The following is a 14694-nucleotide window of genomic DNA, read 5'->3' on the forward strand; positions in this document are numbered from 1 at the left end:
GGGCTGGGTGGCCGATCAAGAGGTCGGCAGGGGGGATCGGAGAGTGTGTAGCTGGCAAGTCACCTTCAGATCCGTACCTGTTGTTCCTGCTGTCCATGGAGGCTTGTAGAGAAGGAGAGGGAACGGCTGCTGTGCATGGCGCCGGCGCCATCTTGGCCTCGTGCTGTCCGGCCGTAGCTCCCTGCCCGAAATACTCGGTGATGAGCGGCGGGGGGGACCGAGGAAGAGCGGGTGGTGTGTCCCCTGGGGTCCCCTTCTTCTGTTTTTGCGCGGTTTGTCCATGATTAATGGCAAGAAAGAGCAGGTTCCAGCTTTGTGCAGGCAGGCCGGAGCGGGAACTTCAGAGAGACACGTCTGCCTGGGAAGCCATCCAAGCCACGTCCCCTGTTTGTGCACGTTTTTATTGAGCTTCTTTAAGCTTCTTCAAGCTCCTTTGAGCTTCTTTGAGCTTTTTTGAGCATGAGCATTTTTTTTTCACAAACCCTCCTGGATAGTATTTTCTTAACCACAGTATAAACAAAACAAAAAGCTGGAACAAACATTTTTGCACATTTTCAAGCTCTTTTGAGCTTTTTGAGCTCTTTGGGGCACTAGCTCCTCTCAAAAACGTAAGTTTAGTCAGGGGGGGGGTTTCTGCATATGTCTGAAAACGCCTGAAAAAGCCAAAGTGTGCATGGACACATTGGCTAACATGGAGGGGAGTTTCCAGGCAGAAAAAATAAGAGCTCAAAAGCCTGTAGGAGCTGCAGTGTTCATGAGCCCTAAATCGGATCCTCATCTTAATTGATGCGATTTGAATCTGACATTACAGGAAGATTACTCAGGCATTCTCCGAAGTTGCCTTAAAGTCAAATTGCTATAAACTTTTTATATGGACTATAAACTGAAGGACTTATGAATAAATGGTTGTGGAACGAATCCTCTCTGTTTCCATTTTTCTTATGGGGAAATTCGAACCAATTATGCTTGCAATCCGAGGTTCTAATGTATATGTAAAAAGTTCTAGGCAAAGCTGCGCAACTTACACATTGCTAACAGCCAATGGCAGTGGACTATAAGTGGACACCATAGGAGGCAGTTATTGGGTAATATGATAATCTTTATTCAATAAGGGGAAGAACAACTGATCTAACAACTAGATGAAAAAAAAAAAAAAGGAGGACAATATAAGAAGTACGAGCAGCCAATTGAAATAAGCCAATTCCCAAAATCAATCTACTTACCTCAAATCTCTAGTAGTTCCTCCAATAGGTAGTGTAGAGGGATAGGTCTATCCAAAGAAAACCACCAAGTTAGGCTGGGGTCACACCATTGCGAATTGGAGGTGGGTTCCCCGCATCCAATTGTCAATCGCAGGAGATTTTGACCGGTTCGCTATGGAGCCAGTTCACATATCTTCGCAGTAAGTCCTGTGGTTTTTTTGGTCCATTTCAGGTCCGAATTCAGCCTAAAATTCAGGCTGAAATCGGACCTGAAATTGTGAACCAGGACTCACCAGACCCCTGCTGTGGATGCGGTGATGGTGTGAACCCAACCTTAAGTGGTTCCCCCAAGGTCAGCCCCACCTAAAAACATAACTAGACAACCCTGCTCAATAGCATATTGATATATTCAGTGAGGATTTCCGATGGAACTCCAACAGAATTCCATTCAAGCAGTCTTGCCTACACATGGTCAAACCAAAGTCTGACCAAAGTCCGACAGTTCAGAACGCGGTGACGTACAGCATGTACCACGGACTAGAAAAAGGACGCTCAATAGCCAGTAGCCAATAGCTTCCGTCTCATACTTGCTTCAGAGCATGCGTCATTTTTGGTCCGTCGGAACAGCCTACAGATGATCGGTTTTCCCGATAGGAATTGGTTCTGTCGGAAATATTTAAAACATGTTCCATTTCTAGGTCCGTCAGAATTTTCGAAAAAAATAGTCAGATGAGGCCTACACACGATCGGAATATACGATAAAAAGCTTCCGTCTGACTTTTTCTGTCGGACATTCCCCTCGTGTGTACGCGGCATAAGTTGTGCATGCTTTGCCTAGAACTTTTTACATATACATTGATTTTGCTGCCTTAGAAAAAAACATTTGGGCACCATAACAATAGTTGAATAGCATACATGTGCTTCACAAGGGTCCATCAAGGGACCATTTTTGGAATATTTTAATCTGTGACGTTTTAAAATTTGTAATAATCTTTATGTAAACTTTTTATTCATTTCCTGTATGTGTGCAACCTCTCTGTACGGGTAGGGTCCAATCATTACTTGGGTTTTGTTTTCCTCACTGAACAGACGTCTCCTTTTTGGCATCATTTAATTTGGGCAAATGGTCAGAAAGGCACAGTACGTGTGTATGAATTTCCCTGCTGTCTGAAAAATCCTATGAGATATCTCAAAAAGAGTAATACAAAAAAAATAAGTTTTCTGTTGGACATTGCTAAATAAAAGTATTTGCATTGGCCACAGCCACCAAACTCTCCAAACATTTTTTATACATGCTCTAGAATTAACAGTAGTTTAAAAAAGTGTTTTAGTGTAAAAAAAGACTGTTAAGCCCTGGTTCACACTGATACGATTTTGGATGCACTCCAGAATGCACTGGATTGCATGACAAGAGAAATCCCATGGACACCCATCACAAATATGCGGTCCAAATGTGATGTGATAATAAAAAGGGTCCTGTGTGTGTTTGGTGCAATTTAGAGCTCCAACTAGTTGAATGAAAACTGCATTGAAAAAACACTATTCAAATGTGCGTTTTTTAGTACTCTGTCCTGTATTTCTCAAGTCATTTTGAGAGAGAGAATCGCAGCTGCATTCAAATGCCATTGCAAACACATTGGAATTGCAGATGAACGTGGATGAAGTTATACTGCCTATGATCCTTCAAATCACACTGCAAAACTCATTGAAAAATTGCACCGCATTAGTGTGAACCTAGCCTTAATGTACCGGTAAACGGAAATAACTCTGCCTTCCATGGAGTTTCCCTGGTTGGACCTTTTGTCTTTGTGCTGTCCACCCTCATTGCCTACATTCTGTTAAAGCCAACGTTTACCCAAAAATAAAATTTATCCTCATATTCCCTATACCCCAGCCTGTAACTACCCCGCCTCCCCCCCACATCTCGGCAACCTCCTGGGATAATGTCACTCACCTCAGGAGGCCACAAGATCAAGTTCACGGCAACCAAATGCACTGATGCCCTAGAACGCCAAGTCAACAGGAAGTCACAGCCAGCTCCCAAAGCCAACATGGCAGTGTAAAGGATCTGAAGCCATGAGAAGAATTGGCTATAGGGAAGACAGTGCTGGACTCCATGGGCTGCTAAGTAATTTTAGCTCCCAGGTGCTTTGGCTGGTAACAGTCTATAGCATGCACCCAATCTGCATAAGGTGCAAGGAAGCTTGGGAAATGTAGTCTATAGGTGGCTAAAACATACTTGCAAGCCACAGGATAGTCCCATCCACCACCAGCTTTGTTACTGTAAAAGACGGACAGGCTGGAACAACGGAAAGTGCAAAAATATGATTATAAAAAAGCAACTTTTTTTAACATAAGCAACTCTAAATGGCTTTAAATGTTCCCTTGGATCTATAAATATCCACTGTATTCCTATAATGACTCCTATCTGTCAATTACAACCAATGTCCACTAAAAAGATGAGGACTAAACTCCTACCAAAAATCAACTAGGTTGACTAGGACTGGCTTTTAGGGGAGGCATTGCCGTAATCTATTGTATTATCTTTCAAAACAATAGGTCTGTCTATTGACAGCTTATAATATCAAGAGCTCAAGGTTTCACACTATCCTTGATCCTAAGGTCAAAGTGAATGGGTTGGCTGTAAATCGTTGAAAGATTTCTCCGTTTCCTGGCAAAACATTTCAAGTATGGAATAGCTGGAAACATTTTTGTAGGTTCCTCAACATTGTTCATCTTGTGCATTGTGTAAGGCTTCCCAGTAGAGGACTATTTCCTGTGGCTTGACTTCATGAGATGTCACAAGGTTCTGATAAGTGCACACAGAGAATGATGGCTTAGAAGCAAAAAATATAGGCTTAGTGTGTAGCTCCTGTAATGAGATCTTCAACCTCTCCAGACACATTCCTATGTACACATCCTCAAGTTTAAAAAACGGTATAGAGGATGAGATGTTGAAAACCCTTTGGGCAACATCCACTGAGAGCACGTAGCCTGTACCCGAACAAAAGGGGGGGTATTTCTCACCATCATACTCCTTTCTACTTACGTACCACTTGCTAAAGATATTACGTATAGGGACGTTGTCTGGGTATAGGATCCCCGTGAAGAGATTTGAAGTCTGATTTTTACGCAGGAGAAGTTTAACAAGGTAGTATGTATTGACAAACATGTCTGTATCTGTTTTCATGACGTAGTGGGTCTGAGGGCAATGATTCACAATCCAGTCTAAACCTATTAAAGTTTTTATGGTCAAGTTGTAATATGTGTCTACAAAATCTTTTTGAATGATGTCTTTGTAGATGTTAAACTCTTCAGATAAACTGTTGTGTTTACTGGGGTTCGTGCCAAGAAGAAATAAGGTCACCACTCGCTCTCCTTGAATGAGTTGCTCTTTCCCCCACGTTTTGCGGATTGCCATTCGCGCCTCTATCTGGTCATGTGCTGTAGTCACCAGGAGCACCAGAAATGGAGGGTTTTGTTTGCAGTTTGATTCAGGCAACTTCATGAAGTGGTTCCTTTTATAGTCAGTTTTAATGGAATAACGGTTTTCTGAATTGTGGAAGCAATAAAAGCACAAGTCAAACTCATAGTTTGTGAAGAACACAAACATACCCAAAAAAGAAAAAAACAAGAGTGCCACAAAAAACACCTTCTTCCGGAGCATCTGGAAAAGAGTGGAGAAGTTGTGTCAATAAGATCATTAATAATACAATAAAAATGAATCATTAATATAGTACATAAATAAAAATGGAATCCAATACACTTAAAGTGTGGAAATATTAAAAAAATCTGTTTAATTTATACAGGTCTATTCTTAAAGCGTATCTAAACCCCCCAAAAAATGATATATACATTATCTCACAAAAGTGAGTACACCTCTCACATTTTTGTAAATATTTTATTATATCCTTTCATGTGACAACACTGAAGAAATGACACTTTGCTACAATGTAAAGTAGTGAGTGTACAGCTTGTGTAACAGTGTAAATTTGCTGTCCCCTCAAAATAACTCAACACAGCCATTAATGTCTAAACCACTGGCAACAAAAGTGAGTACACCCCTAAGTGAAAATGTCCAAATTGGACAAATTGGGCCCAAAATGTCAATATTTTGTGTGGCCCCTATTATTTTCCAGCACTGCCTTAATCCTCTTGGGCATGGAGTTCACCAGAGCTTCTCAGGTTGCCACTAGAGTCCTCTTCCACTCCTCCATGACGACATCATGGAGTTGGTGGATGTTGGAGACCTTGCGCTCCTCCACCTTCCGTTTGAGGATGCCCTACAGATGCTCAATAGGGTTTAGGTCTGGAGACACGCTTGGCCAGTCCATCACCTTTACCTTCAGCTTCTTTAGCAAGGCAGTGGTTATCTTGGAGGTGTGTTTGGGGTCGTTATCATGATATAATAAAAGGATGTATGCATATGAGCCTAACTGACTCAATGCTACTACCATAGCAGCATAAATGTAAAGCAATATATAATACAATGTAAATGTGTGTATACATGAACCAAACTGGTTCAGTGTTAATATGGACTTGGAATCTGGGGGACATTAAAAGAAAAGTGAAGGGAATATCTATAATGATGTGTGAAGTGTGTAACCCACAAAAGATGTTCCAACGTCCAAAGTACGCTTACTGTTGCCGCCTCTGGGAATTCAGCTTCTGGGAGTCTGACCTATCCGTTGGTAAGAATGTGGCCCTGTGCCCCAGACCCCTTCAACCACTTGTCATAATGCCATCATTGTGTAGATACCTATTTGGTCTCTCATATTTTTTACAGATGTAACACACACGCATCTACCCCTGATGAAGCACGCATGGTCTCTTGGGAAACGCGTAGGGTCACTTTCTATGCCTGTGTTTATTGCTATGTACATTTTATACTGCTACATGTATAATGATACTGTTCTACATTGTATGTATCAGCTGATCGGCTTTTCAGTTTTTGGTGTTGTTCATGTATGCATGACAATTTTTAATAAACTTTGATACTGCATTTACTTGTGTCATGTGACTGGCTAATCGTATTCACCTCATTCAAAGTCCCGGGGCGACTTTCTGTGTTTTGTTGTATATACTGTATTGAGATTGAAGTGTTTTTCAGGTGACACCAGACCATTTTCTTTCTTTTCTCATTGAACCTGGGTGGAAGACACCCATTTAGCCCAACCTTGGTCTGATGCCACCATTAGCCATTTCACTCACAAAATCTATCAGCCTTTTCAGCTGCTCTGTTTAACATTTAGGGGCCACTTTTTCCATAGGCTGATTCAGGTTCCTGGTTCTGCTCCCTGTTGGTTGCGTTGGTCATCCTTTGGCTCTGGAGCTGCGATGTGCACAAGGGAGGTTTTCCTACCTCCTGCTGTCCCCCCCATTCCAATTGGGCGGGCGGGCCACCTACACATCTGTGCCATGCAACCATGCCCACCGTTGTGGCGTTGGTTCGTTGATGCGTGTTTTGTCAGCATGAGCGACTAGGGGTGTTCACACTTGCGTGCCCCTATTTGGCGGAGAGCGTAATTCACGCTTGTGTGCCCTGTCACTCACACATGGCACTGGGGGCGGAGCTTGCTAGGCCATTCTGGGGTTATAAATTGGGGGTCAGTCATGGCTGGAATTTCTCTGCTACTTCCATCTCATTCACACTTGCTAGCTCCACTAGCTCTAAGTGAATTCTCATTCCTTCATCGATTGATTGCAATCAGGTATTTTTTCGTTTTCTTAGCTGCCGCCTCTGGGAATTCAGCATCTGGGAGTCTGACCTAGCCATTGGTAAGCATGGGGCCTTGTTATCCAGACCCCATTGACCATGATACCATCATTGTGTAGATACTGATGTAGCACCCTGATGTTTAGGCAAGGTTGCTAGTAAATTTATTTGCCAAGTGATAGTTGCTTTGGCTAATTGATAGGAGGTCAATTGATTTCAACCTTATTCTGGCATTGCTGCACTTCTCTCTTCTGTCACTAGATGGCCGGGTATCTGGTGGCATTAGATAAGACAAGGGCATTGCAAGGACAGATTAGGAAGGAATGGGGTGTCTCAGCCAGTGGGTAGGGATTTTTCTCTGTCCCTTGGCCTGCTTTGAGAGCCTATTTATTTGGGTGGAGTTAGGTGATCGGGGTTCTGTGCCACCTGGACAGCTGTCTGGGTGGATGTGTGTCGTGTTGCCCCGGGCTGCTAGGCCAAAGACCTGAGGCCTATCCCGGAGACATCTGGCTGCTAGGCTGTCTGAGGGCCTATCCAGAAGCAACAGAGAGCAGCGTAGGGTTGGGACTGCGACTTGCAGTCCAACCAGAAGTAAAGGTTCTGCCGGCTGGAGAGCCTGTTGTGGTCGGAGGTAGAGGGGACGCTGTCACCACTAAGGGACCATCCACCTTACTACCGGGGACCACAGTGAGTAGCTGAAGCAAGTACCAGAGCAGTATTCACACTAACCGGGGATGGTGAAGAATTGGGAAACTTCAGCAGATGTCAAGCCAGGGACCCAGCCAGTGGAGGTGACGCTTGCAGAGCATTATTGTGTGCCAAGCCAGGGACCGAGCAGGCCAGTGGGGTGACACTTGAAAAGTATGTGTGAGTGCCAAGCTAGGGACCCAGCAGGGATGCGGGGATGACGCTTGAGGAAGATACTGCGTAAGAAGATTGGAAGAGCTCAGGGGATCCAGTGGCAGTGGATCAGCAAGTCTAAGTGAAAGACTGGGAGCTCAGCTGAGTGAAGATCTACAATAGGAGATTGTAGAAAAAGTGGAGGAGTTCATTACAACCTTTGTTAGAAACTGTTTCAAGATTGTTGCCATAGGAGACAGTGGTCCTACTCATGCAGATGTGGTGTCTAGCTGGATGCCTTTCCCTGCATGACTGTCTACCTATAGAAGTCTTGGAGTCTGCGAATTAATATTGCATCTACTTAAAGAGGTTGAAAAGCTTCACTTTTTTTTTTTAAATAACAAACATGTCATACTTACCTCCACTGTGCAGCTCGTTTTGCACACAGTGGCCCAGATCCACATCTTCTGGGGTCCCTCGGCGGCTGTCTCGGCTCCTCCCCGCATCAGCTAACCCCCTCTGGGATGCACTCTCCCAAGGGGGTTAGCTTGCGGGCGCGCTCCCGAGTCCTATATCCGGCGTCTGCAGGACTTGGCCCCGCCCCCCGGCCCTTGCGACATTGGAGCTGATTGACAGCAGCGCGAGCCAATGGCTGCGCTGCTATCAATCTATCCAATGAAGAGCCGAGAACAGCCGAGAAGACCAGGCCGACATCAATCACATTCTCGACGCGGGACTTTCGAGAGCTCAGGTAAGTAAACGGGAGGTGGCTGGGGGGCCTGAAATCACCAAATGTTTTTTCACCTTAATGCATAGGAGGCATTAAGGTGAAAAAACATGAACCTTTACAATCCCTTTAAGGGTGTCCTGGCCCCAACCCACTTTCCCATAATTCTGTTAAAGAGACAATAAATCTCTTTGCATTCAAGAAGTGGCTGGCGCCCAATAATCCACCTTGCATCACACCCACCATGCCTTGTAATCCACTTTACACAGAAGGATGTCGGCTGTCCCTAACTCTGGAGGCCACCATTAGGCTTCTGGGTGCCTGGGACCTTGCTACACCTTTTTGGCCTCTCTTATTTTTTACAGATGTAACACACATGCATCTTCCCTGATGAAGCAAGCATGGTCTTGCAAAATGCATAGGGTCACTTTCTATGCCTGTGTATAATGTTATGTACATTTTATATTGCTCCATGTATAATGATACTGTTCTACAGTGTGTGTATCAGCTGATCGGCTTAGCAATTTTTTGCGTTGTTCATGTATGGATGACAATTTTTAATAAACTTTGATACTGCATTTACTTGTGCCCTGTGACTGGCAAACTGTATTCACCTCATTCAAAGTCCAGGGTGACTTTCTCTGTTTTGTTGTATATATTGGGATGGAGGGGTTTTTCAGGTGACACCAGAACATTTTCTCTCTTTTCTCCTTGAACCCGGGTGGAAAACACCCATTTAGCCCAACCTTGGTCTGATGCAACCATTAGCCATATCACTCACAACATCTACCAGCCTTTTTTCAGCTTGACTTTTTCCATAGGCTGATTCTGGTTCCTGGTTCTGCTCCCTGTTGGTGGCGTTGGTCATCCTCCAGCTCTGGAGCTGCGATGTGCACAAGGGAGGTTTTCCTACCTCCTGCTGTCCCCCCCAATCAGACGGGGCCACCTACACATTAGCGCCATGCAACCACGTCCACCGGGCGACCTCCGCAGTTGCGCCGTTGGCTCGTTGGTGCGTGTTTTGTCAGCATGAGTGACTAGTGGCGTTCACGCTTGCACGCCCCAATTTGGCAACGAGCGTACTTCACATTTGCGTGCCCTGTCACTCACACATGGCGCTGGGGGCGGAGCTTGCTGGGCCCTTACGAAGTTATAAATTGGAGGTCAGTCATGGCTGGGATTTCTCTGCTACTTCCATCTCATTCACATGTGCTAGCTCTACTAGCTCTAGGTGAGTTCTCATTCCTTCATCGATTGATTGCAATCAGGTATTTTTTCTTTTTCTTAGGCCCTGTACACGCGACCAGTTTTGGCATCGGAATAAACTCTGAAGGTTTTTCCGACGGAGTTCCGACGGAATTCCGCTCAAGCTGTCTTGCCTACACACGGTAACACCAAAGTCCAATCGTCAAGAATGCGGTGACGTACAACACATACAACGGGACTTAAAACGGAAGTTCAATAGCCAGTAGCCGATAGCTTGCGTCTCGTACTTGCTTCAGAGCATGCATCGTTTTTGGTGCGTCGGAACAGCATATAGGCGAGCGGTTTTTCCGATAGTAATTTGTTCCCTCTGAAAAATATAGAACATGTTCTCTATCTAAGTCCGTCTGAATTTTCGATGGAAAAAGTCCGATGGGGCATACACACAGTTGAAATATACGATGAAAAGCTCCCCACGGACTCTTTCTGTCAGAAATTCCACTCGTGTGTATGGGGCATTACATTCGAGGACACACTCCCAGTATGGTGTGCTTTACATCCTTTCACATTTTTATTTTACCTATAGGGTTCATTTATTTAGATTATTACACACTTTTCACTCTCCTCACTGTCCCCGATTTTCCTAGTTCATCTTATTGAGCCAGTTTGGTTCATATGTATACATTCTTTTATTATATCACATTACTCAATGCTTACTCTGTTGTATAGCACCATTTGACATATATACATTATACAATCTTACGTTTGCTGGCCTTTACTATGGACTAGGTATGAGCCAAACACCCCCCGGTTCGGTTCGCACCAGACCGTGCGAACAGACAAAAAATTTGTGCGAACATGCGAACACCGCTAAAGTCTATGGGACACGAACGTGAAAAATCAAGTGTTAATTTTAAAGGCTTATATGCAAGTTATTGCCATAAAAAGTGTTTGGGGACCAGGTACTGATAAATGCCCCAGGGGACATGTATCAATGCAAAAAAAAGTTTTTAAAACAGCCGGTTTTCAGGAGCAGTGATTTTAATAATGCTTAAAGTGAAACAATAAAAATGAAATATTCCTTTAAATATCGTGCCTGGGGGTTCCCTTAGTCGGACTGTAAAGCAGCTCATCTTTGCCATGTTTATAACAGTACTGCAGCAAAAAGACATTTCTAAAGGAAAAAATGTAATTTAACCGCTTCAGCCCCAGAAGATTTTACCCCCTTCCTGACCAGAGCACTTTTTTGCGATTCGGCACTGCGTCGCTTTAACTGACAATCGTGCGGCCGTGCAACATTACACCAAATAGAGCTTTCTTTTGGTGGTATTTGATCACCTCTGTGGGTTTTTATTTTTTGCGCTATAAACAAAAAAAGAGCGACAATTTTGAAAAAAAAGCAATATTTTTTACTTTTTGCTATAATAAATATCCCCCCCAAAAAATATAAAAAACACATTCTTTTCCTCAGTGTAGGCCGATATGTATTCTTCTACATATTTTTGGTAAAAAAAAAATCGCAATAAGCGTATATTGATTGGTTTGCGCAAAAGTTATAGCGTCTACAAAAAAGGGTATAGATTTATGGCATTTTTATTATTACTTTTTTTTTATTAGTAATGGCGGCAATCTGCGATTTTTATCATGACTGCGACATTATGACGGACACATCGGACACTTTTGACACTATTTTGGGACCATTGTCATTTATACAGTGATCAGTCCTATAAAAATGCACTGATTACTGTGTAAATGACACTGGCAGGGAGGGGGTTAAACACTAGGGGGCGTTCAAGGGGTTAAGTGTGTCCTAGGGAGTGATTCTAACTGTGGGGGGGGATGGGCTACCACTGACATGACAGGGATCACAGCTCCCTGTCATGTCACTAGGCAGAACAGGGAAATGCCTTGTTTACATAGGCATCTCCCCGTTCTGCCGCTCCATGACACGTTCACGGGACACCGGTGGACATCGATTCCGCGGGACCTGCAGGCACGGTCACGCTGTACTTGGCGCGCGTGCACCCACTAGCCCTGCAAATTAAAGGGGACGTACATAAAAAATCATTGAAAAAAACAGCGTGGGTTCCCCCACCAGCCCATACCATACCTTTCGGGGGAGGGACAAGAGAGCGCCCCCGCCCGAACCGTACCAGGCCATATGCTCTCAACATGGGGAGGGTGCTTTGGGGCCACCCCCCAAAGCACCTTGTCCCCATGTTGATGGGGACAAGGGCCTCATCCGCACAACGCTTGAATAGTGGTTGTAGGGGTCTGCGGGTGGGGGCTTATCGTAATCTGGAAGCCCCCAGATCCCGGCCACCCCCCCTATGTGAATGGCATCTTCAATCATGGCGCAGACGGACCTGAAAAATAGAAAAAATAAAACGAAAATACTCCGCCTCCATGGGAGGCGTCCTGCCGACTGCTGTCTTTTCGCTGTGACAGCTCTTATATAGGCAAGGGCGGGGCCATCCGCTGATGTAACTGAATGACTCCGCCCCCTCTGACGGCACATGATTTCAGAAGAGGCAGGTGGCCCCGCCTTTGCCTATAAACATCTGTCACAGCCAAGAGACAGCAGTCGGTAGGATGCCTCTCATCGAGGCGGAGTTTTTTTTTTTTCTTTTCCTTGGGTCTGTCTGTGCCATGAAGATGGATGGACATCGCAGAACACCTTGAGGGCTCTCTCGCCACCCCCTTTTCCTGTGGACTGCCAGGTTGCAGGCTCGGATAAGGGACTGGTATAGATTTTGGGGGGGGACTCCATGCCAATATTTTTTAAATTTTGGCTTGGAGTTCCCCATAAAATATATGCCAGACCCAAAGGGTCTGGTATGAATTTTGGGGGTGACCCCATGCCATTTTTTTTTGTTTTTTTGGTGTGGAGTTCCCCTTAAAATCTATACCAGACCCAAAGGGCCTGGTATGGCCTGGGGGGGGAACCCATGCCGTTTTTATTTTTCTTAATTCTGTCATAGGGTTCCCCTTACCACGTCAGTACACTATATTATATATTGTACACTACACTATATACCTTGCACTGTATTATATATACTACACTGACTGCACTATATACGCTGAACTGCAGTATATATACTATACGGACTGCACTATATACTCTGCAGAAAAATTGGGCCTTAGGTGTTGGTGTTGCCAGAACACTGAAACCCCTGATAGTTCTCTTGTTGGGCACAGGAACAGGCCCTGCTGTTAAATATTATTTAAAAATTTGTCCCTATTAAACAGGGGCATAAAAATTGGGCCTTTGGTTTTGGCGGTGCCACAACACTGTAACCCCTCACAGTTACTCTTGTTGGGTGCAGGAACGGGCCCTGCTGTTAAATAATATTTCAAAAATTGTAATTACATGTAGTGGCATCGCTAGGGTTGGTGTCACCCATTGCAAAAAAACATGGTGTCACCCCCCCTCCACCAACTATAGTCCCCCCTCAGTACAGACCCCCCTCCACTAAGTACAGACCCCCCTCCCTCAGTATAGATCCCCTCCACTAAGTAAAGACCCCCCACCCTCAGTATAGACCCCTCTTCAGTGCAGACCCCAATTCATTGCAGACCCCTCATTCAGTGCAGACCCCTCATTCAGTGCAGACCCCAATTCAGTGCAGACCCCCTCAGTGTAGACCCCCTCAGTGCAGACCCCCATTCAGTGAAAACGCCCCAATTCACTGCAGACCCCCTCAGTGCAAACCCCAATTCCGTGCAGATCCCCTCAGTGCACACCCATTCAGCGCAGACCCCTTAGTGCAGACCCATTCAGTAAAGACCCCCCAATTCAGTGCAGACCCCAATTCAGTGCAAAACCCCTCAGTGCAGATCCCCCAATTCAGTGAAGACCCCAATTCAGTGCGGATCCCCTCAGTGCATACCCCAATTCAGTGCAGACCCCCTCAGTGCATACCCCAATTCAGTGTAGACCCCAATTCAGTGCAGACCCCCTCACAGTGCAGACCCCAATTCAGTGCAGATCCCAATTCAGTGCAGACCCCTCACTGTAGACCCCCTCAGTGCATACGCCAATTGAGTGCAGACCCCCCAGTGCAGACCCCAATTCAGTGCAGACCCCTTCAGTGCAGACCCTCTCAGTGCAGACCCCAATTCAGTGCAAACTGACTCAGTGCAGACCCCAATTCAGACCCATAATGTGTGCAGTGCATACCTCATATCACGGACGTGTTCAGCAGTGCCCCTCCTCCTGTGTAGATGTAAACAGAGAGGAGGGAGAGGCGGCTTCAATCTGCTCGGCTGTGTATGAAACAGCTGTCGGCGAAGAGATGCGGATTGTTGGTGTAGTGGCATTGCCTGGGTCCTGCTGACAGATGTCACCACTCTGGCGGGTGTGGCCCACACCCCCCACCCCCCCTAGTGATGCCACTGATAACATGCCCCTGTTAAACAGGGGCAGAAAAATTGGGCCTTTGGTTTTGGTGGTGCCACATTACTGTAACCCCTCACAGTTACTCTTGTTGGGTGCAGGAATGAGCCCTGATGTTAAATATTATTTCAAAAATTGTAATGAGATCCCCCTGTTAAACAAGGGCAGAAAAATCGGGCCTTTGGTGTTGGTATTGTCACAACACTGTAACCCCCCACAGTTACTCTTGTTGGGCGCAGGAACAGGCCCTGCTGTTAAATATTATTTTAAAAATTGTAATTACATGCTGGGAAGAAAAATTGGGCCTTGGGTGGTGGTGGTGCCCTAAACCAAAAAATTGTTGGATACTAGCATCATCAAGATTCAAGAGGAATAGGATAGGCAGCATAGGCGGTCTACAAGGGATCCCAGATCCATAGCAAATTCAATAATACACCAGCAGCAGGTGCTTGATAGCTACTGATCGAGGACTGATTCATTTTTATATATGTGAGCCTATCAACAGAGTCTATGGACAGGCGCACTCTTTAATCAATTACAAACCCTCCAGCAGCACTGAATGTGCGTTCAAAAAGCATGCTGAATGCAGTAGCTCGATTGAATATTGAGC

At 45.1% G+C, this 14694-nt stretch overlaps 2 protein-coding genes across 2 annotated transcripts in view; both read right to left on the reverse strand.

Annotated features, from left to right (window-relative positions):
• The window catches only part of IGSF5 (immunoglobulin superfamily member 5), a 188798-nt gene that overhangs the window by 143929 nt on the left and 30175 nt on the right, over positions 1-14694 (reverse strand). The gene's annotated exons all lie outside the window — the stretch shown is intronic.
• The window catches only part of LOC141129287 (beta-1,3-galactosyltransferase 5-like), a 64636-nt gene continuing 53209 nt past the window's right edge, over positions 3268-14694 (reverse strand). Inside the window, exon 2 of the mRNA XM_073617229.1 lies at positions 3268-4869. Coding sequence (XP_073473330.1) covers positions 3925-4869 — 945 coding nt within the window. The 3' untranslated portion in view covers positions 3268-3924. The remainder of the gene's footprint in view (positions 4870-14694) is intronic.

This window comes from Aquarana catesbeiana, linkage group LG02 (genome assembly GCF_042186555.1).
Source record: "Aquarana catesbeiana isolate 2022-GZ linkage group LG02, ASM4218655v1, whole genome shotgun sequence".
Taxonomy (NCBI): Eukaryota; Metazoa; Chordata; class Amphibia; order Anura; family Ranidae; genus Aquarana; species Aquarana catesbeiana.